Source organism: Nesoenas mayeri (genome assembly GCF_963082525.1).
Source record: "Nesoenas mayeri genome assembly, chromosome: 23".
Classification (NCBI taxonomy): Eukaryota; Metazoa; Chordata; class Aves; order Columbiformes; family Columbidae; genus Nesoenas; species Nesoenas mayeri.
Window position 1 is genome coordinate 7,241,426 of NC_137574.1, and position 22,587 is coordinate 7,264,012.

Sequence of the window (22,587 nt, forward strand, 5' to 3'; positions counted from 1 at the left end):
CCTGTCTGGGAGTCGGGCCCAGGACCCCCTCATCTCCACAGTTCCCCCATGCACACACACACAGGCAGATGCCTGTCTCCAGCACAGCAGCGCAGAACCATTGAGGCCGAAAGGCAGCCAGCTTCCACCTTCTCTGTGCTTCCTCTCCATGCATGTTATTTGTCAGCAGTTCCTTTCAAAGGAGTTCCTCCTTTGCCAGGGAGTTCCATGCCTTCCTCCTACCACTTTTTCTTGACCTTCTGCATGTGGGGCTGGACTTTTTGGAGCTTGAAGAGGAGATCCTTAACCACCAAACATCACTCTGCACCCCTCCTCTCTGCAGGGCTGTATCCTACAGGATTCTTCTTCCAAGCAGGTTGCCAAGCAGGCCCAAGCCTTCTCTTCTGAAGTCCTGTTCTTGGCCTTGTTCCCCTCTCTCAGGATCCTACACTCCACTTTATCACCCCTGACTGTTACATCTCTGACCAGTTCTTCCTTGTTTGTAAGCGGGAACTCCTGCAGGGCACCTCACCGGCTCTTCTCTTTTTTTCCACTCTGCTCCCACCAGATGCCCTTTGTGGCCCTTCATTGGACTCTCTCCAGTTGTCTATATCTCTCTGGTACTGGGGAGCCCAGAACTGGACACGGTACTGTAGATGTGGTGTGTCTGTGGTGCGGACCCCTCACACACACACACACACACGCACACTGTGGATCCCCAGTAACTGGTCTCAGACACACAGCCCATCCAGGAGCTCACCCTGGATCCTTGCTCTTCCCAAGTTCCTTTGTCCTGTGGACATCTGTGTCCTGCAGTCTCTTTCAACCATGCATGCACACAAACAAACATACACAGAGAAACAGGTCTCCTGGTCATTCCTCAGACCCCACTGTGGACGGGTCTTGATAGATAAAGATCTGTTGCTGAATTAGTCAGGCTCAAAGGTATCTCAAGGCCACTTCGAGAACAGAATCTGCTGTGAGAAAGAGGGGTGTTCCACAATCACCGGGCTCCTGGCGTGGCGTGAATCATCGGACGTATCATCAGTGAGACTCCAGCGCACGGACAGCCCACGATCCTCATTTAACGAATCCATGCTTGGAGCGTGGACGCGTGATTAGAATATAGTTACGTATATAAGAAGACTTGTTTCTGTAATAAATGGCTTAGCGTGATTCACATTGAATCGACTTGTTTTGCTTAGTCCTTATCTCGCTCTACACCCCACAACCTTTCCAGCAGCTGCAGGGACATCCCTGGTCCCTCTGTAGGCAGCTCGTCCCACGGTGTCCCCACCAGAGGCCCTCACACAGCCTTTGCTCCCACATCACTTCACTTGTGTGCCAGCTGGTCTGGCTTAATCTTCACCATTGATGGCACATCTATAATAATATCCCAGAGCCCCCTTGATCTTTAATGGCTTCAGTGCTAATAGTCCTTATTCTGCTTTCTTTCCGTTTTTCAAAAGTTTATCTTTTTCATAAGCCTCCCAGATTCTGTTACACACACACCCCTTATGTGCCCTCTCACTAGACAGAACCACGAATGAAAATGAAAATTCTCCCACTACCTCTGCCTGCCAAGGAACTAACTGTAACCACAACCTCAACTGTACTCCAGGCTGTTGTATTATTGGGGCACCAATTGGGGATGCACTCACCCCCCCAGCCACACTTTTCTTACTGTATGCAATCTGAGTACGAGTCAACCACTTTCTTCCATAAAAATGACAGCCTGGATGAGCCCACTTTGAGCTCTCCCTGCTAAATAAGTGAGCTGTATGGCAATGGTTTTACTTTTCAGAGGTCAGTGGATGAGCCTAACTGAAGTTTCATACTAATAATTTAGCTTAAGTAAATGCATATTGAATGTAATGAATCATCTAGAAGTATAGAATTGCGTGATTTTTAATATACTCTTTGCTTCATGTTACTTAGTAAGCTGGATCTGCTGAAATTTTAAGCTGTAAAGTTCTACTCATATTTACCAAAAGCAACTACAAACTACACTGAATACTTGCAAGATAAGGCCTATTTTACACTTTGCTGAGAAGAAAAGGATTTGGACTATAATTTTGGCTATGGACAATAAGGAATGTCTACAGCCAAACAAAACAAAGGCACATATGAGATCAGTGAAAAGGACCCAATGAGGAGCAAGAAGACCCCAAGTGAAACTTTACTATTGGACTGAATCAGGGTATGAATGGTCTGTAGAGATGTAAAAGTCTGTGGTTTTCTATATTCAGGTTGGAACTTCTGCGCAGGTACCAGCTTGAGCCAGCCCTCCTGCTATTCTACTCATTTTTTTTTTTTCTGAGAATTTTGTTTCCTGAAATCTGCTCTGCATACAGTTATCAGCCTTCACCTGAAAGTTTGTCTCTGGAGCTCTAAATTATAGACTCCAGAGCAACCAGTTATCAGAGGGGGAATGCCTGAAAGTTTGCTTTAGCGAACGGGTGTGTGCATTCCCTCAAAGTTTGCCTTCGGAGCTCTAAATACAGACTCCAGAACAACCAGTTATCAAGGAGAGAAGAATCCTGAAAGTCTGCACCGTGAGGGGTGCAGGCACCTGGAGAGAAGGTCAGCAGCACTCAGCTTGGCATATTTCCCCATGCAGTAAATAACAGAGTGAACCCACCAGTGAACTCCTTTAAGTTGTGCTTTTCCTTGAGAAAGCTAAACATTGTTCTGCAGCAGCACAACTCTCAGTTAATCCCTTGCGACAAATATGCAAATATGTAACAAACTGGCTCTTTAGCTCTTTGGCTGTCACTTTTCTTGCCGGCACACTGGCTTCGTTCCAGCATCCAGGCTTGCACAACTCTGTAATAAAATATCCCTTCTCTGTGTGCTAAATTTGGAACATTTGCATGCACAGGAGGTGACAGAAGCCTTTTTGGGGGACAACACCCAGTGTTTGTTTATGTAGGACCTAGAGAAATGAGTTTAAAAACAAAACATTAAAAACAATATCATTTTTGTAGGACCTCCAGAAAGGGAGGACATACAGGAATTTGTTTGTTTACATGTCACCACCATGTTTGTTTATGTAGGACCCCCTGCAAACAGGCTTTTTTACATAGCACCCTCTAAAACGTCTTTGATTTTGTAGGACCTACAGGAATTTATTTGATGTAGGATCCCCCCACCCAGGAACGGGTTTGTTCACATCCGACCCCCCCCAGTGTTTTTGTACGACCTACAGAAACCCCTATGCTGACACAGCCCTGCCCCTCCCACTTTGTTTATGTCGGCCCCACACTGACTCCACCCCACACCTTCACTGCAAGGACTTTTATTTACATAGGACCTACAAAAATTGCTACACCCAACCCCTCGACCAATGTTTACATAGGGCCTACAGAAAAACACAGAGGGGATGTGGGGGCCACACCATCTGACCCTGAGCCCAGGGTCCTCAGAAAGGGGACCCAGGCATGCAGGGGTGGAGGGGGAACAGCAGAACCAGCACTCCCTGAGCTGGGCCCCACAGATCTGTGGGGAGATGGGGGCGGGGGGGGGCTTAAGGGCTATGGTGAAGGGGGCGGGGCTCTGAGGTAGGGTTATGGGGCAGAGGCAAGGCTATGAGGCAGGTCTATGGGGCAGGGGTGAGGCTATGGGACAAGTTCTTACCTGGAGAGGGTGGGGCTTTCTGGGAGCCCTGCCCACCGCAGGTGACACCACCCCACCAGCCCCTTGCCTCCTCCATGGGGACAGGGGTTCCTATGTCATGGGGCAGCCCCATAGCAGGACTGGAGGGGGATGAAGGCACCAGGGCAGCTGTGGGGCTGCACTATGGGGCAGGGGAAGGCACTGGGGAGAGGCAGCCCCACGGGGCCGCTCAACTGTGGGGCTGGGAGGTCAGTGGTTGCCATGGGTCGCTGTGGGGTGCAGGGTCATCACTGTGGGTCATGGGGTTGTCACCGTGGGGTGTGAGGTCATCACTGTGGGTCGTGGGGTCATCGCCCTGGGGTGAAGGTTGGGGGTAGACGACCAGAAAGAGCTGCTGCCCAAAATGGGTCACGGCATCTGTGAGGAGATGAGCTGTGACCCATGGCTGTCCCATAGTGCCCCCAAAGTGCCCCCTAAGTGTTCCCCTGCCCCATAGTGCTCCATATCACTCCATAGCTCCCCCTAGCTGTCCCCAAACTGCCTCCCAACCCCTCCAAAGTACCCCAAACCACAACCAACCCCTACTACGGCACCAATACCAGTGTCCCCACCACCCCTACGTGCCCCCCCGCCCCATGGCACCCCACATCACCCCAAACTGTCCCCCAAACCACCAAAACTGCCCCCCACCCCCTTCAAAGTGCCCCTAGCTTCCCCCATCCTCCACTATGGCACCAGTACCAGTATCCCCACCACCCCCTCTGCCCCTCAAGTGCCCCCCAATGCCCCCTCCACCCCACATCACCCCACAGCTGCCTCACACGTACCACAGGCCCGTTGCAGAGCAGGGAGCCGGGGCCCCTTGCCCCTCATTGCCAGCAGGTAGAGGGGGGCGGGGAGCAGCGACACTCCCAGCCCCAGCCCGCAGAGCAGCGGTTCCCGCAGCAGTGCCGCCCCCCCCAGCCACGCCCACAGCAGCAGGTACAGCACCGGCAGCACTGTGGGGACCTGGGAACAGGGAGGGAGACATTGTGGACAACCCCATGGGGAGGAGGACATCCCCCAGGATATGGGGACACTCCTGCAGCAGCACTGCAGAGGGGGAAGTAGCAACACCCCAGCCCACAAAGCAGCAGTTCCCGCAGCAGCACTGCCCCCCGCCAGCCATCCCCACAGCAGCAGGTACAGCACCAGGAGTGCCATGGGGACCAACATGGGGACATTGGGGACATCCCCACAGGGAGGGAGGACAGCCCATGGGGGAGATTTGGCTGAAAGGAGGGTCATGGGGACATGCTGGAGTGACATGGGAACAGCCTGGGAGGGATCAGGGACAGCTGGGTACACGGACAAGGACACAGGGACAGGGATGGGGATATGCGGTCATTTGGGACATGGCAGGGACATGGCAGGATACTTTGCAGGGGAGATACAGAGGAGGGGGGGACATTCTGGGAGGGACTGAGGTGACCATGAACACCCTAAGAAGAGCCAAGGTGACAAGGGGACACTCTGGGGTGACAGGGGTACATGCCAGGAGGACCCAAGGCAACAAATGGACACACTGAGGGGACCCAGGAGAACTTGATGTGACAAAGGGACACCCTGGGGGGAGGGGTCAGGGGGCCGTAGGGACACAGGAGAGGAAAAGGGAACACCCCATGGTAAGGGGGAGGGGCTGGGCAATCCCTGGGGTGACCGGGGGACCCTCTGGGAAGGCTCAGGGGTACACCAGGGCATGGCTGAGGGTGGGAGGGGGGCGTGTCTCACCCGGAAGGGTCGTGGCCTCTTGGGGTCCCGCCTCCGCAGCACCAGCAGCGCCGCCACTGCCACCCCGTACCAGAGGTGGTTAACGAACCCCACGTAGCTAACGAGGGCTGTGACATCACCAGCCCCCAGCATCAGCAGCGTCGACAAGCACTGGGGGGGATGGAGGGGAGGGGCACATCATGGGGGCGGAGGCAGCCCTAGGCCCCGCCCCTGCCGAGGCCCCACACACCAACGGTGACCAGGAGGGACCAGGATACATGGGGAAGGACTGGAGGTGGGTGGAGCTAGATGGAGATGGGCGTGGTCCTACCCTGGCCCCACCCACCAATCCCAGGCCCCACCCACTCATGGTGACCAGGAGGGACCAGTGACCAGGAGACACACTGGGAGAGGATGGACTATGTGAGGGGGGACTGGGCAATGCATAGCCCTGGCCCTACCCCCTCCCAGTCACACCCAGGAGGTCACAGTGACCAGGTGGGTGCCGTCCATGCCCGGCCCCTCCTACCAAAGGTCCCGCCCACTCACTGTGACGAAGAGGGCGGGGCCGGGCGTGCGTCGCTCCAGGTGGATCATGGCCAGCAGGGCCGGTAACTGCCCCTCGCGCGCCCCGGCGTAGAACAACCTGCAAGCGGGGACAGTGACAACATGGTGGGTGGGGCTTCTGGGGGTGGGGCCTCACAGGGAGCAGGGCCTGGTGAGGGGGCAGGGAAAAGGAAAAGGGTTGATCCCCCCCGCCAGGGTGGGAGCACAGAAAGAGAAGGAGAGGGTGGACCTTTGGGAAAGGGGCGGGGCTTAAAGGATGGGGTGCAGTTTTCGGGGGCGGGGCTCTGGGGGGCAGGGCCTGGTGGGTGGGCGGGGCAAATGAAATGGCTGACTCCTCCCAAGGGGGGGCCAAGGGAAAGAGGAAAGGGCAGGGCTTTGGGGAGGGGGTGGAGCTTCAAGAAGGGGGAAAGCCGTCAGGAGGCGGGGCTTCATCGTGTGAGGCTTCGGGAAGGGGGCGGGGCTTTGGAAAGGGGCGTGGTCTGACCATGCCACACCCAGTGGGCATGGCGACCACAGGGGAGACTGCAGGAACCGGGCTCAGCCCCACACGAGTCCCATTGATACAGTCTTGATCAGGACAACACATCACCCCTGGTGGGTGTGGCCATGTGGCATTACACATGGGCGTGGCTGCCATGATGTCACTCAGTGGGCACGGCCACTCACCGAGAGCAGGTGAAGAGGGATCCGTTGACTCCCCCAAAGGTGGCCAGGGCCACACCCAGTGGCATCACCCATGCCAAGGCCGTGCCCAGCGCCTTCTCCCCAAATGTCTGCAGGAAAAAACAGGGTGTGGTCAGCGGTGGGTGTGGCCAAACAGGTGTGGTTAAGGGGTGGTTAAGGGGGATGGAACTCACCACAGCAACAGCCTGTGATTGGAGGAGCTCCTGAGGTGACATGGCGGTGAGGTAGGCGACATTGGCCAGGACGTAGACAACGGTGACAAGGGGGAGGGAGATAAAGATGGCGCGGGGGAGGTTCCTGTGGGGGAGTGGCCAAAGCAGGCACAGTCAGGCTGAGCCCCCACACCCCAAACCCCCTAAAATTACCCTAAAATCTCACCGGGGGGGGTCGATGAGCTCATCGGTGAGGTAGTTGAGGAAGTTCCAGCCCCCATATGCGAAGGAGCCCTGGAGAAAGGCCAAGGCCAAGGGCCCTGCCCCTGGCCACGCCCCACCAGCCACGCCCTCCCCCGGGAAAGCCTGGGGTGGGGCCAGCCAGAAGTGATTGCCTAAGGGCAGGGTAATTAGGAAGGTAATTAGAGAGGCTGGGGGTAACTAGGGGGAGAGGGGTCAGTTAGGGGGACTGGGGGCAATTAAAGGGGGTGGGGGCATTAAGGGGTAATTAGAGGGCTTGAGGGTAATTACAGGGGTTGTGGGGGTAGTTAGGGGTGGGGGTAACAGCGGGCCGAGGTAATTAGGAGTCCTGGGGGTAATTAGAGGGGGATGCGGGTAACCAATGGGGGTGGAGGTAGGGGTTCCCTGGGGTAATTAGGGGGTTCAAGGGTCATTAGGGATATAAGGGTAATTAGGGGACCCTGGGGTAATTGGAGGAGGTCTGGAGTCCTTCTGGGAGGGGGTGTGGCTTCAGAGGAGGCGGGGCCTGGTGAAGGGGCAGGGCCAGAGAGATGGCTCGACCAAGATGGGAGCAGGGAAGAGGAGCGAGGCTCTGGAAGGGGGTGGGCCCGAGGCAGAGAAGGGGTTGTGGCTGTTCCAGTGCTTTGGGGAGGTGGAGGATTTTGGTGGATTTTAGAGACGTCATAGGGGGTGACACCTTGTGCAATGCGGACGAGACCAGTGACAATGACAAGGCCGATGGCCCCCAGCTTGGCAGCAGCGCAGGCGTCCTGCAGGCGGGTGGCCCCCACCACACTGGCCCAGTTCAGCGCAGTCAGCAGCACTAGGGGGGCCCAGTATAGACCAGTATGGCCCAGTAAGAACCTCCCAGTACAACCCCAAGCCCTCCCCAGTATATTTCAGTATGGCCCTGAGCCCCACCAGCATATCTCAGGTCTCTCCCAGTACAGCCTATTGCCTCCCAGTACATCCCAGTATAGAGCCATATAGACCAGTATGGCCCAGTACTCCCTCCCAGTATAGCCCAGTGCTTCCCAGTCCATCCTAGTACCTCCCGGTACACCCCATAGTTCTCCCAATATGGTCCTGAGCCCCTCCCCAGTCCCTCCCAGTACATCCCAGAGCACTCCCAGTATGGCTCCAGCCTCTCCTAGTACATCCCAGTACCACGCAGTGCTTCCTGGACCAGTCCTGAGCCCCCCTCAGCACATGCCAGACTTCTCCCAGTCCACCCCAGCTCTTCCCAGTCTCATCCTCAGCCCTCACAGTGCCTCTCAGTCCATCCCAGTGTCCCCCCAGTGCTTCACATTCCACTTCAGTGCCCTCCCAGGCCAACTCAGTGCCTCCCAGTCTGGTCCTAAGCCCCTCCCAGTCCACTGCAGTCCATCCCAGAGCCCTCCCAGTATGGCTCTGGCCTCTCCCAGTACATCCCAGTGCCTCCCAATATGGTCCTAAGCCCCTCCCAGTTCGGGGTGTCACTCACCCACACAGGCAGCTGCCAGCAGCCGCAGGGCAGGGTCCAGGGCGGGGTCTGGACTGTGACAGGGGGCGGGGCTGAACGGGTGCAGCAGGTAGGAGGCAAAGGTGAGGGCGATGACGGCCTGAGTGGTGGGGAAGATCACCAGCACCAGCAGCCACAGCCGCAGGAACCTGAAGCACAGGGATTAGGGTGCTGCCCCACAGATCCTTGCCCCATAGACCACTCCCAATTCACCCCAGTACCCTCCAGTTATGACCTTGGTGTAGGTGGCGTCGCCACTGGGGGTCTGGGCAGTGGTCAGGGGCTGCACCACAGCCTGCCCCATAGATCCCTGCCCCTTAGATGTCCCTCTGCCCCATAGACCACCCCCAGCCCACCCCATCACACCCCTCGTAGTCACCACTGGGAGAATTTGGAGAGGGTTGGGGAAGGTTTGGAGGGTGTCACCCCACCCCCTGCCCCACAGATCCCTGTGCCCCACAGACACCCCCCCACCCCATAGATCACCCCATAACTCGCCACACAAGCTTCCCGAAGGCCTCCTTGCCATGGGAGTAGTTGCCATTGGGGGGATTTGGGAGGGTTTTGGTGGGTCACCCCCACCCCCTCACCCATAGATCCCCCCCCTCACACCATAGATTGCCACACAGACTCACCCCACGAGCCCCCCGAAGGCCTCCATGACGTAGGCGTAGTCCCCCCCAGGGCGGGGGACAGCCAGGCCCAGCTCGGCGTAGCACAGGGCCCCCCCTGCTGTCACCACCCCTGCACCCCCCCAGACCAGTAAGGACAGTCCAACGCTCCCAGTTTGCTCCAGGACCCCCCGGGGGGAGACGAAAATCCCCGAGCCAATGATGTTACCTGTTAGTAACATCATCACGATGTCATGCACAGGGGCACCCCACCAGAGGGGAAATCCCCACCAAATGGGGAAAAAATGGCCCAAACTGGGGAATCCCCCTACAAATATGGGGACTAACCTCCCCAAAAATGGGGGGTTTGGGCAGGTGGGGGGATGAAGGGGTTTTGAGGTGATTTTGGGATGATTGGAGGGGGTTGAGGGAGTTTAGGGGGTTTTTGAGGGAGTTTGGGGTGACTGGGGGAGGTGAGGTAATTTGGGGTTGACTTTGTGGTGATTTTGGGGGGGTTGAGGGAGTTTAGGGGGGTTTAGAGGGAGTTTGGGGTGATTTGGGGAGTTTGAAGTGATTTGGGGCTGATTTGGGGTTGATTTTGCAGTGATTTCAGGGGATTCAGGGGAATTTTGGGGGTGATTTTGGGCCCCCCCCTCACCCACGATGACGCCACAGGCGCTGAGCAGCCCAATCTCCTTCTTCAAGGCAACACCACCTTCTTCATCTCCTCCCACTCCTCCTTTTTGGGGGTGCTCCCCTTTTACAGGGGGCACCCCCCTTTGCCGGGCACCCTCCATCATGGCGGCCAGGGAGGGTTGTTTTTTTGGGGGTGAGTTGTTTATCTGCTCTCCTCTTCCAAACTGGCGGGGTCCTAAGGGTTCTGGAGGGCTGTAATGAAAAAAAAGAGAGGGATGTTGGGAGGGGAGGGATGGTTTAAAGGGGAGGTGGGACCCCCCCAAATTACCTGGTGGAGGAGCAGGATATGTCACCCCCGCCGTCTCCTTGGACGGTGACCTTTGGTCTCGGTCTCCCCGATAACAGGGGGACGGACTTTCCACCCCTCCGAAGTGGAGGAGGGAGGAGGAAGGAAAGGGGGGGGGGGGGGGGGGGCAGTCACGTGACTGGGAGCCCCCTGTCCTGCTGGCAACCCTCCAAAAAAGTGCCTCACCCCCCATAATCACCCACTGAGAGGCCTCGTAGCCCCCAAACCCTCCTCGAGCCCCCCCATTTCCCCTCAGACCTGCCCACTTCACCCCCTTTCCCCTCATCCAACCCATTTCCCCCTTTTCTCTAATTTTTCCCCTCAGACCACCTTCATTTCCTCCCATTTCTTCTCAATTCCCCCTCACACCCCTCCATTTCTCTCCCATTTCCCCTCAACCCCCCCCCATTTTCCCTTTTTACTCCAAATTTCTCCTTCAACCCCTTATTCCCATTTTCCCTCATTCTTTCCCCAGACGCCCCCCATCTCCCCAAAATTGCCCCAGACCCCAGCATTTCCTCCTCAAACTCCATTTCCCTCATTTTTCCCCTCAAATCCCCACATTTTCCCCCAAATTCCCCCTCACCCTCCCACTTCCCTTGTATCCCCCCTCAACCCCTACTTATCCCTCAAATTACTCTTGGGATCCCCATTTCCCCCTCAGACCTCCCCATATCCCCCCTTTTCATTCATTTTTCCACTCAGACCCACCCAAATCGCTCATATTCACTCTCAGACTCCCTTTTCCCCCAAAATTTCCCCTCAGACACCCCAAATCCGCACTTTTCCCTTATATTCTCTCTCAGTTCTCCATTTCCCCCTCATATTCTCCCTTCTTCATCTCAGACCCCCTCCTTTCCCCCCTTTTTACTCATACTCCTCCATTTTCCTCCCCTTTTCCTCACATTTCACCTCAGACCCCCAATGTCCCCCCTTTTTCCCCAAATGCCCCCTCACACGCCCCCATCTCCCCCAAATGCCGCCTCGTACCCCTCCATGTCCCCTCTGTTTCCCTCACTTTTCCTCCTCACACCCCTCATGACCCCTATATCGCCCTTTTCCCTCATTCTACCTCTCAGATCCCCCATATCCCCCAATTCCCCCTCACGCCCCCCCTTTTCCTCGCCTCGCCCCCCATTTACCGTTGGCTGCTGTCTCTTCATCCCCGCCCCCTCCCCCGCTTCCCGCCTCGCTATTGGCTCCCGCCTCTTTGTCCCCGCCCTTCTCCCCTGACACGGCCCCTGCGCGTTCGGTCGGTGCTGTCACTCATGACGCCGCTTCGGGGCGGCTGCGGCTCAGGCCAGTTCGCGGCTTCTCCGCAGGACCGGGACCCTTTAAGGGAACGGGCTGGGCCCAGAGAGGGCGGAGGGCGGGAGGAGGCCGTGGAGGCCCTGGGAAGGACTCGGACAGGAGGACGAGGGGGTCTCTGCTCTTCCCGCCGCTGCTACCGCGAGTGTTGGTGCTGCGGCGCCCAGGGCACAGAGACGCGGCAGAGTCGGAGGGGGGCGGGGCTGGGGAGCGGGACCCGGTGAGGGGGAGGCGGGTTTGGGTCAGTTCACACGGGCACAGGTCACGCTCCCCTCAGCACACCCAGCCAGCACAGACCGCAAAAGGAAGTGCATTTCACTTTTAAGGGGCAGGGAGATTTTTATACGAAAAATTAGATGGCTCTGAAGTCTGTCATATTTTTTTCCTGTCCTTTCCTTTTTTGATCAGAGGCAGCAAATGTCCAACAGCAGCTCCATCACCCAGTTCCTCGTCCTGACATTCACAGACACACGGGAGCTGCAGCTCTTGCACTTCTGGCTCTTCCTGGGCATCTACCTGGCTGCCCTCCTGGGCAACGGCCTCATCATCACCACCATAGCCTGGGACCAGCACCTGCACACCCCCAGGTACTTCTTCCTGCTCAACCTCTACCTCATTGAGCTGGGCTACATCTTCACCATTGTCCACAAGTCCGTGGCCAGCTACTTCTGGGACACCAGGGCCATTTCCTATACCAGATGTGCTGCCTAGGCCTTTGTCTTTTTGATGTCAGGAGATTTTTACCTTCTCACCATCATGTCCTATGACCGCTACGTTGCCATCTGCAAACCCCTGCACTATGGGACCCTCCTGGGCAGCAGAGCTTGTGTCCACATGGCAGCAGCTGCCTGGGCCACTGGGTTTCTCAATGCTCTGCTGCACATGGCCAGTACATTTTCACTACCACTCTGCAAGGGCAATGCCCTGAACCAGTTCTTCTGTGAAATCCCCCAGATCCTCAAGCTCTCCTGCTCAGACACCTGCCTCAGGGAAACTGGGCTTCTCATGTTTAGTGCTTTTTGGGGGAGGATATTTTGATTTCCTTGTGGTGTCCTATGTGCAGATCTTCAGGGCTGTGCTGAGGATCCCCTCTGAGCAGGGACGGCACAAAGCCTTTTCCACATGCCTCCCTCACCTGGCCGTGGTTTCCTTGTTTATCAGTACTGGAATGTTTGCCTGCCTGAAGCCCCCTTCCCTGTCTTCTCCATCCTTGGGCCTGGTGGTGTCATTTCTGTATTCACCGATACCCCCGCATTGAAGCCCCTCATCTACAGCATGAGGAACAAGGATCTCAAGGATACTCTGGGGAAGCTGATGACTGGATGTTTTTCAGCAGCCACAAGCCGCCTGTTTCCCTCTGCAAAGAGTTACCAGTGTATGTCATGACTGGCCAAGTCTGACTTTCCTTCTTTACGTTTTTTCCACTTGTGATATTGTTGTCTTCAAAGAAATGTCACTATTCATCCCATCCTGCTAAGCTATCTGCTCATCTTGGGTGACCCAAAGACTTGTGTAAATGGGGAGTTGGTCATTGTAGTTAAGTGACATAAATGAACCTGCAGTGACTTTTATGTTGTTGTTGTTGTTTGCGATCCATCCTCTGCATAGCAGGGATGAATGGGAAATGAAAAGAGCTTTCTGGCTGCACCAGCTTTGGGAAGGCTGCTCGGTGTCTGGAGCAGTAAGAGCTCTTAAGGACCTCAAGGGCCAGGGCTGTTGTGCTGGCCTGCAGAGACAGGATGGCGTGAGGGTCTGCAGACCTCTCAGGATCACGTGGAGAGGAGAGCAAATGGCACAGGGTGCCTCCTTTTCCTTTTGCAATGCATGTTCACCCACCTATGGGGTGACCCCTCTCTGACCCCCAGGAGCTGCTGTGCCCTTCAGAGGGCAGAGGCTGTGGGGTGACTGCCCAGAGCACCTGCAACGGGCACTGCTGTGGGACCAGCCCTGACTGGGCTTTGCTGGGGAGAGGACATTGGGGGTAGAGAGAGGGCAGGGGAGGTGGCAGAGCCTCGAGGGAGCTGGGCTGGGCTGGATAGGGAGGGAGGGAGAGAGGCAGGAAGGAAGGAAGGAAGGAAGGAAGGAAGGAAGGAAGGAAGGAAGGAAGGAATTCTGCCACCCTTATGGCTCCACAGTGTGGATTATGGGACTTGTAGTCTGGGTCCAGTAATATGTGGCCTCCAGTGTCCCATAGTTTGGAAGTGCAGCATCCTCTGGTGTCTGTTCCAGTTCCTGCAATGGGACTGGTGGGTGGAATGGTCCTCAGACTGCAGGGCTCCATGCCAGTGCTGGTATAAATGAGCCTTTTCATAGCCCTCTGGCTTGCCTGCTTGCATAATATTTGGTCTTTTGTGCAGGTACAAAAGTCTGGGTGGTGATGGTGAAAGACAGAAAAATCTTGGGCCATCTTGAAGGTTCTCAACTTTTCCCTTAGTGTCATGCTGGGACTATCAGAAGACAGAACTATGTGCCCTCTGGCACATCCCACACCTCCTGCTATCAGCCAGTTGGCCTGTGTCTGTGGCTTGTTGTTGGTATCTAAATCACAGTTCACCTTATCCTGAAAGTCCCATCTACTGCCACTAGGCCACAATATTTGACGCCTGATTCTTTTCAGTCTCCAACAGAGGGGCTCTGTGCAAAACACAAAATGATCTTGTTTCAATGCCCATAGGACTGTTTGATTTCATGTCAATAAAAATGAAAGTAAGAAAAACTGAAGACGAAGAATCAAAGCAAAGCAAAGTGTCAGCACGCATTTCAGCTTTTTATTAAGTCTATGGGAAGGATTTCCTTTATCTGAAAAAGAAAGTGTTTTCCAGAACTGGGAATGGGTATAGGACACAAATGTCCTCACCTACAGGGACACAAAGAGTTGGTGCCAGTGCAGATCCTCCAGGAACCCCTGCCCAGCCTCCATCTGCAGCTTGCAAGGTGCTCTGGTCTCCCACAGGTCCTCTGGGACAGACGCCAATTCCAGGTCATCACCTCAGGTACACTGGGGCTCCCAAAATGGACACTTGCTGCTTATGGTCAGACAACTGATGTCTGTCTAGAATGCTACAGCAAAATGAGCTGATAGAGGCTTGGAGGGTCATGCAGAATGAGTCACACTCTGCCTGGAGGCCTGTAACCAGTGGGCACTGCAGAGGTTTGCATCTTGACTGCGTGGTGCAGCCTGCAAGGTGGGGAATGCTCCCTGCTGGGGTGGCTGCGCCAGGCCATCCACAGGGGTCGAGATGATGCAGACTCTGCTTGAAGATATTCCTGTAACCCAAATTCATTAGGATCAATGGAGATCTTACCCTCCAAAATAAAACAGGTTATTCACTTTGCCTTTTTGCTTTGATATTTTTCACTTTGACTACCCATCTGAAATTTCTCTAATTAACTACATAAGATTTGAAGATTAAAGGAAAATCATGCCCAGTCTTGACTGTGATACAGAAAAGTCGGCAAACAGACTCCTTAACACTATTTTGAAATTGTAAAAAAGCAGACTTATTACAGTATGCTAGACACTTGGAGGATTGTTCCTCTAAGTGAGCACGCATGTGATTCACACTTCTTGATATTTATTACATATTACATATTGCATAGTCTTTTGTTTCTACTGCTTAGCTAATGCATTAAACATAAATTATTTCCATAACCCCGCCCTTTGCTGGCAGTCCATCGTTGGTATTCCAGAGTCTTCATCAGGGTCTCTAGTGGTCCCTGGTGTCTTCACAGCTGGTGCCCCCGGCGTCGGCTCCTGGACCTGATTTACTGAGCATGCATTTTGTCATTTTGTACTGCTACTCAGCAAAAGTGACGCAGCTCCTTCTTCATTCAGTGGAACAATCCGCTTTCCCAGCTTGCAAGCCAAGGACATCCCGCTTTGCCTCCTACAGTCTCTATAGAGCTCTAGATGAGGTTTCTGTTACATTATGCCTAGGGGTTTCTAAAATATATTTGTTTCTCTTACCAGCTCCTTGGAGTGCTTTGCATTTTAATGAGCTCTACACAAATTCACTTGATTTAAATCCCTTCGTAGTCTTGCTGGGCACGGAGAGTGCAATGGACATGAAGCTCCTTTGGTGTGGCCGTGTAACCCCCTGCAAGTCAGGACCGGTGCTTTTTCACACCGAGCAGCAGAGAGGTTACAACCTCCTTCTGTTTTCCTCAACATTTGCTCCAAACTCAGAACCAGTTGGAACCAAGCAGATCCTCTTCATCTGAATTCAACTAGAGATAAAAAAACAGTAGTGAGAGATGCCCCTTTGCACAGACTGGGCTCTAAATAGATGTAAGAAAACAACTTGCAGAGGTGCTGCAAGGCTGCTCCAGCCCCGGGCTGAGCAGCTCGCCCCGGACCACTCTGGTCCCTTCAGCGGGATGTGCCCTGGGGACAGAGGAGCGAGGCCGAGATGGGCAGGAGCAGCCCGGGGCGAGGGAAAGGCCCGTTTCTCTGTGGCTCTGGCGAGTTTCTAGTCAGGCCGTGCACAGACACGCCCGTTGTTATAGTTAGCTGTATTTTGCTTTTGTAAACTGTATCCAAGATTCTCACCTTATCTTGAAATTTCACAGGTGATATACAAGTTTTTATCTCCTAGTTTGAGAGTAGAGAACTGAAAATTAGTTCTGTTAGTTCTCAGTAAGTCCTTATCTTATCTTGAATGGATAGAATGTGCTGAGGATGCGCATCTAAGAAACCTGAGTATTTTACATGATTTTATAATGAGTATAGGAATAGTGCGCATGTGCGGTGACAAAAGGTGAAAAGTTCACGAGTGAAGAAGACTCCTTACTTCATCCTGAAGACCCCCTGAACGACCACCAGAGGACACTGCGCATGCTTAGAGTAGTTCCAAGGGGTTGCAACTGATATTGTGAAATAACGATGTAATCTGATGAATATGCAATACATACGTTGTAACCCTAATGAATATGTATGTAACCAAATTGTATAAATGTAGTGGAGTTCGAATCAGTGGTCGAAGCTTTGGGTGCGACCCCCTGCTTTCCCAGCGCTGAAACAAAAGCACCGCATGTAAGTACGTCCGCGGTCCTGTGTCCTGTTCGCGGACACCGCTGCTATGGCAGCCGGGCCCTTCCACGGCCGGCCCCGCGCGGCGCAGCGCCCGTGGCTGTGGTGACGGGTCCTTCACTGCGGGCGGCGCGCGGCACGGCGTGCGCGGCGCTGAGCGGCGCTGGGCGGCGGCGGGGCCGGGCGGGAGTTCGGCGCGGCCGGTGGGTGACGGGCTGGTTCCCCCGGCTGCCCCGGGTGGGCAGTGGGAGCCGTTGGAGGTACGAGGGGGAAGCTCTCGGCCCCTGGATTCCCCGAGCGCGGCTGTCGGGGCGGGCTCAGGGAGGGGCTGGGCCGGGACTGCTGGGGCTTTCCCGCATCCAGCCCTGGGGCGGGCGGGCGTGGATCCACGTCGGGGTCGACCTGGTCGGGCAGAGAGGAGCCCACGGGTGAGCCAGGATGGGGTCCGCTCTCACCTGTCCCGTGAGTGGCCGGGAGGAGGGGCCGGTCCCGTTGCCAGCGCGTCCCGAGGCAGGGCAGCAGTGGGCGGCAGCGGAGGGCTCAGGGCTCGGACTGCGGAGAGGGAAACAGCCCGAGCCGCAGTGTCCTGCTCCCGCATCCCTGTGTGCACTTTGGGTGGAGAGTGCGGTTACTGCCATGAAAGCAACACTCTGTGCCGTGACTCCTGGGCTGTCTCTGGGCAGGACCTTGGTGAAGGTGCAGGAGACCCACGGCCAGCGGGAGGAGATGCTGCGGCAGGAGAAGGAGCAGTGGGTGGCTCAGCTGCTGTGGCAGTGACAGGACACGGTGCGGGAGTGGGCAGAGCTGCTGGTGCAGCACCAGCAACACCTGGCTGCGCTGGAGGTGAGAGTGACCCGAGCAGCGCATGCGTGGGGCTGGTATCCCCGGTCTCACCAAGGGAAAAAAAGAGTGGTTTGAGGAGATGGGGAAAGGAGAAAATCAGAGTCCAGAAGTGCTGCCTTATGGGCAGCTCGGTGGCTTTTGGAATAGGAGTTTGGTTTGTAGGTGGACATGGAGAGACCTGGCTGGAGACATCATATCAGAGTGGATGCATTTTGTTTTGAAAGAAGCTGGACCTGTGTTTTCTCTGCCCAAAATTCAGGTGAATGAGGCACCGATGTAGTTTGGGTCAATGAGAAATCTGGTTTTGGAGAAGCCCATAACCCCCAGATGTGTCTGTCCCAGATGTGGATGCCTGTAAGTGTGATGCCCCATGACAGACCACCATGGCAGCTCAGCTCCTGGGACCTGGTTGCACACACAGTCATTTGTGTGCACACACACCCACACATATACTCACGCACTCAGATGCATATGCCAGTACACATACACACCTGCATGCACACGAATGTCAACACACGCATTTGCACACACACACTCACATACATGGACATGTGGGTTCACACACACATACACGCACATACATGTTCACACACACACCTGTGCAAACGTTCTCATAGAATCACAGAATCCCAGGCTGGAAAGGACCACAAGGATCACCTGACCCAACCTTTCTTGGCATGAGCCTGGTCTAGGCGAGCTGGCCCAGCACCCGGTCCAGCTGAATCTTAAAACTGTCCAATGTTGGGAAATCCACCACTTCCCTGGGGATGTTTCTCCAATGGCTGATTGTTCTTGTGGTGAAAAATTTCCCTCCTGAGTTGGGATCTCCCCAGGAGTAACTTGTACCCATCGTCCCTCGTCTTTTCCATGGGACTCCTTGTACAAAGGGAGTCTCCATCTTTGTAGCCACCCTGGAAACACTGGAACATGGTGCTGAGGTCTCCCTGAGCTGCCTGTTCTCCAGTCCGAACAAGCCCAGTTCTCTCAGCCTTTGCTCATGTAGTGGCTGCCCAGTCCTTTGATCATGTTTGTGGCCCTTCTCTGGACCCTCTCCAGCCTGTCCAGCCTCAGCAGGCAAACACTCTGCTGCCCAGCATTTCCCTGTGACTGCTGTGTCACTTGTCACCTCTGTCACTGAGTGCAAGGACAGTGTAAAAATCAGGTGCTTTGGAAAGCTCCACCAGTGTCTGCTGATGCTCATTCTGTCTCATGTGCACCCTGAAAATACACATTGAGGCAGGAAAGCAGATCTGAGGAAGGTCCCAGCCCCGGATCAGCCAGGTGATGCAATAGCACAGCCTCCTGATGTCATAGTGTGTTTCCATAATGATCCCAGGCTGTCCCCAGGGTCACCTGGCCGCTGACACCACAACCTCTCTTGCCAGACCTCTGGCTGCCCTCACTGCTCACCATGCTCTGTGACGGAGGGATGAAGCAGACACAGACAAGTTCATCCTCATCCCACTCAATGGCCACGGCAGAGACAGGTGATGTCCTGAGACTCCTCCTTTTCTGCCGTAGTTCAGCATCAGCGATGAGCTCCATTGTACCTGAGGGGATTTGCATCCCCAGGCCTTGAACAAATCCAGTGATGGGGAATCCACAACATCTCTGTGCATCCTGCTCCAGGGTCTCACCACCCTCATCATAAAAAATGTTGTTTTATCAAGAGCATTGGTATTCTCTGGTAGGACAGGACTCGCATGGTACACGACCAAGATGTCACCAATGGGTGACTGAGATCCCTTAGAGAACCACTGTCAAAGATTTTAGCAAAAATGGTTTTAATATGATGTTGTAAATGTGTTACTTAAGAAAGCTCAATGGCAAGTTCACTCTTACTATACAGCACAATCCTTTGAAAAGTGATTCAAAACTCCTAAGGCACAAATCAAAGTACCAAGACACTCTTCTGCTCTTTCCTCAGGCTTTATCAACATCTCCCAGCATGGATCTCATCCCACAGATACAGTTGCAGCTCAGTCTCATAGCTGCCAACAGAGCCCCAGCGTGGCAGAAGGTGGAAGGATTGGGAAAGGGGGCAGACATCCTTCCTGCTCCTCTGAGCAGGCTTTGCAGGGTGCCTGTCTTTGCCCCAGAGGTTTCTTCTCTTTTCATTCCTCTTGCAGGTCTGGGCACCTTCACGTTGCCCAGGATGATGGGCCCCAACACCATACAAACAGCTGCCAACCCCTGTGATTCCACGAAGTGGAAGAGTCAGTGGGATCACTACAATGCTGATCTCACCAAGGTGAACTCTGCCTTTTTGCAACAGCAGCTGAAGCTCTTCTGCTCTCCTTATGGCAGGAGAGCTGCAAAGCCTGCAGGATCCTTTCTTAGCGCATCCTTTGCTGCAGCAGGAGCAAAACCAGAGAGTGCACGTGCCCTCTGGAAGGACCACAGGCTTCTGCCGTTCCAGCAGGAGAGGGGAGTCTCTGCCTCCACCGCCATCTCTTGCTTTCTAAGTTACAGTTTTGCTGATGCAGCACTCATCAGCTCTCGTGGGAATCTCCATCCTGCTCTGGAATAAGCCTCATCTCTGCTCCTGGTCCTTGCGGGCTGAATTCACTTTACTTAATTATCACTATGGAGAGCTGGCAGTGGAGATGAAGGGGGAGGAAAAAATCCTCAGAGCTATTCCTGAAACATATTTCAGGCAGAAAAACAACCCCCTTTTTTTTTCGGGTATTTGCTCTGATTTCCTTAGGATCAGGATTTCACACCCAGGGGCCATCCCAGGGACCTCCCCAGTTAACCGGGACTGCTTATGAATAATCGAAAGTGGCTTGGTGATCACTTCTGCCAGGTCCCTCAGCACCCTTAGGTGAATCCCATCTCACCCTATAGACTTGTGGGTGTCCAAGTGGTGTAACAGATTGCCAGCCATTTCCCCTTGGATTATTTGGGCTTCATTCTGCAGATCCCTGTCCCTGTCTTCTGGCTCAGGGGCGTGTGTGCTTGGAGCACAACTGCTCTTACTGTTAAAGACTGAGGCAAAGAAGGCATTTAGTACCTCACTGTTTCCCTCATCTTCTGTCACGATGTTTCTCTGCACCTCCATCAGGGGATGGAGATTCTCCTTAGCCCTCCTTTTGTTGCTGATATATTTATTAAAACATTTCTTGTTGCCTTTTACAACGGTACTCAGGCTCAGCTCTAGCTGGGCTTTGGCATTTCTAGTTTTCTCCCTGCATAACCTCACATCATTCTTGTATTCCTTTTGAGTAGCCTGCCCCTCCTTTCAAAGGTTATAAATTCTCTTTTTAATCCTGAATTCCAGCTGCAGGTCTCTGTTCAGACAGGCTGGTCTTCTTCCCCACTGGCTTGCCTTCTGGCACATGGGGACAGCTGCTCCTGCACCTCTAAGATCACCTTCTTGAAGAGAGGCCAGCCCTTCTGGACTCCTTTGTCCTTCAGGTTTGCCTCCCAAGGGACTCTGCCAAACAGCTTTCTAAACAAGTCAAAGTCTGCCCTTTGGATGGCCAAGGTAGCTGTTCTGCTTACCACCCTCCTTACTTCTCCAAGAATAGAAAACCCGATCATTTCATGATCATAATACCCAAGGCAACCTCCAACCGACATGTTACCCACAAGTCCTTCTCTATTCACAAAGAGGTCCAGTGGTCACCTTCCCTAGGTGGCTCACTAACCGTGTCAGGAATTGTCTTCCATGCACTCCAGGAGCCTCCTAGACTGCTTCCTCTCTGCCGTGTTCTATTTCCAGCAGACATCTGGTAGGTTGAAGTCCCCCACAAAAAAAAGGGCTGGTGATCATGAGACTTCTCCCAGCTGCTTGCAAAATATTTCATCTGCCTCTTCATCCTATTTGGCTCTCTAACAGACCCCCACCAGGATATCTGCCTCGTTATCCTTCTTGATTCTTACCCATAAACACTCAACCCTATCATCACCCTTATCAAGCTCCAGACAATCAAAACACTCCCTAACATACAGGGCTACCCCACCTCCTCTCCTTCCTTGCCTGTCCCTTCTGAAGAGTTTGCAGCACTCCAGTTGTGCAAGTCATCCCAATGTGTTTCCGTGGTGGCAACTATGTCATAGTTTTTCTGCTGCACAATGGCTTCTGGCTCCTCCTGTTTGTTGCCCGTGCTGCATTGTTTGTTATAGATGCATTTCAGCTAGGCCATTGATCCCGCAACCTTTTTCCAGTGAGAAGCCCTAATGACCATTCTCAGGTGCTTACATGGTTTCTGACATATCTATAACCCTTGTGTCTCTTCTACCACACATCTCTCCATCCTCTGCATCCACTGAAAACAGACCAAAGGGCCTCACTAGCACCCCCTCCCTCAAATATCAGCATGCTGCCCTTGGGATTTTTCTGCTGCACCTGGTTTTCTCACCCTCCCGCTTGAAATCTACTTTAAAGCTCTTTCTATGAGCCATGCTAACTCCTGCCCCAGGATCCTTTTGCCCCTTTGAGACAGATGCATCCCATTTGTTGCCAGCAGGCCAGGTGTCATATAAGCCAACCTATGATCAAAATACCCAAAATTCTGCTGGGGACACCAGTCCCACAAACAGGTATTGATCTGGTGGGTCTTCGTGTACCTTTCCTCATCATACCCTGGAAGTGTGTGGGGGGGGTTGCATAGGAGAACATCACTTGTGTTCCTGATCCCTTAATCAGTCATCCCAAGGTCCTGAAGCCCCTCTTGATTGTCTTTTGATTTTCCTTTTCAGTCTCATCGCTGCCTAACTGAAAAATTAGTAGAGGGTAATAACTCTGAAGGCCTAACAAGGGCAGGAATTTTTCTCTTCATGTCTTTAACTCTGGCCCCAGAGAGGCAGCAGCCTTCCCTAAGAAGTGGGTCTGGTCTGCATATTGAGCCTTCTGTTCCCTTTAGAAGGGAGTCTCCTATGATCACAACTTGCCTTCTTTTCTTTACATCAGCTGTTTTGATGGAGGGTGCAGGTTGACTTCTCTGTGGCACCTGCACCTTAGTTGAACCACCTTTGTCAATGTTGTTGTTTGGTTCCACTTGCAGAGATTCATACCTGTTTTGTAAGGGAACCCGGAAGCGTCAGATAGTTACAACAGGGACCCTTCTCCTTCTGCTCTGGGCGGGAACCTGCTGCCATAGTGCCCTGTCCCTCCAGTCACTACGTTCTACTGTGAGAGTGTGGTGAGTCCTCTGTACCCTGTGCCCTTTCTGTCTGCTGGGCCTGTCCCAGGGAAGGTCAGGTGTGACTCCACTTGTCTGTATCCCTTTTGCATTCCCTGATACTGCTCAACCTCCTCACCTCCTCCCGGAGCTCGCTCTGCTTAGGCAGAGGCGTTCCTCTCCTTGGGCACAGCTCCCACA

General features: G+C 54.1%; 1 protein-coding gene across 1 annotated transcript; it reads right to left on the reverse strand.

The window, feature by feature from the left end:
* Positions 1–3,329: 3,329 nt before the first annotated feature.
* LOC308048925 (large neutral amino acids transporter small subunit 2-like) lies at positions 3,330–9,898 on the reverse strand (the record flags this gene model as incomplete). The annotated part of the gene is made up of 11 exons (XM_080358252.1): positions 3,330–3,340; positions 4,422–4,602; positions 5,365–5,514; positions 5,893–5,989; positions 6,577–6,683; positions 6,768–6,891; positions 6,973–7,187; positions 7,667–7,809; positions 8,470–8,636; positions 9,123–9,327; positions 9,757–9,898. 11 exons carry the CDS (start codon positions 9,896–9,898, stop codon positions 3,330–3,332), a joined length of 1,542 nt encoding a protein of 513 aa, XP_080214378.1.
* Positions 9,899–22,587: the final 12,689 nt, after the last annotated feature.